We start from the raw sequence: 411 nt of genomic DNA, 5'->3' as shown, positions 1-411 counted from the left end.
CCTTTTTTGGTGTTGTGCATTTTTTAATAACATTATTGGCTTACTTGTTTATATTCACTTATTCATCCATTTTCTTAATTTATCTCTTTTTTCTTTTTGTGTTACCTCTTCACATCCACCTATTCATCTATTATTTGATTTATCTTTTTTTATTGGCGTTTGTGCATTCATTTGCACTTATATTGGCTTATTTATTCATACCCACTCTTTTCGTTATCCTTTTTACTGGCACAGCTTACCCATTGAGGTAGAAAGTCCCCGTAGAGTTCTCGCTGTTGGCCACGAAGCACACGTGGTACCACTCGTCTGGGTACAGCCTCGTCCCGTCTGCGTACAGGTACTTGCCTCCGATGGCTATGAAGATTCTGGTGCTCTCTGGAACGGATGGGCGTGTTAGCCTTTTGGATATGG

The 411-nt window shown here is 40.1% G+C and overlaps 1 protein-coding gene across 1 annotated transcript in view; it reads right to left on the bottom strand.

The window, feature by feature from the left end:
• LOC119589479 overlaps nt 1-411 on the bottom strand; it is a 24491-nt gene that overhangs the window by 12498 nt on the left and 11582 nt on the right. Inside the window, 1 exon segment of the mRNA XM_037938080.1 lies at nt 240-375. Within this exon segment, the coding sequence (XP_037794008.1) occupies nt 240-375 (136 nt within the window).

The sequence above is a fragment of the Penaeus monodon genome, chromosome 25, assembly GCF_015228065.2.
Source record: "Penaeus monodon isolate SGIC_2016 chromosome 25, NSTDA_Pmon_1, whole genome shotgun sequence".
In the NCBI taxonomy this organism is placed as follows: domain Eukaryota; kingdom Metazoa; phylum Arthropoda; class Malacostraca; order Decapoda; family Penaeidae; genus Penaeus; species Penaeus monodon.
The sequence above is the reverse complement of the archived record's forward strand: the minus strand, read 5'-3'. Positions and strand labels throughout refer to the sequence as shown.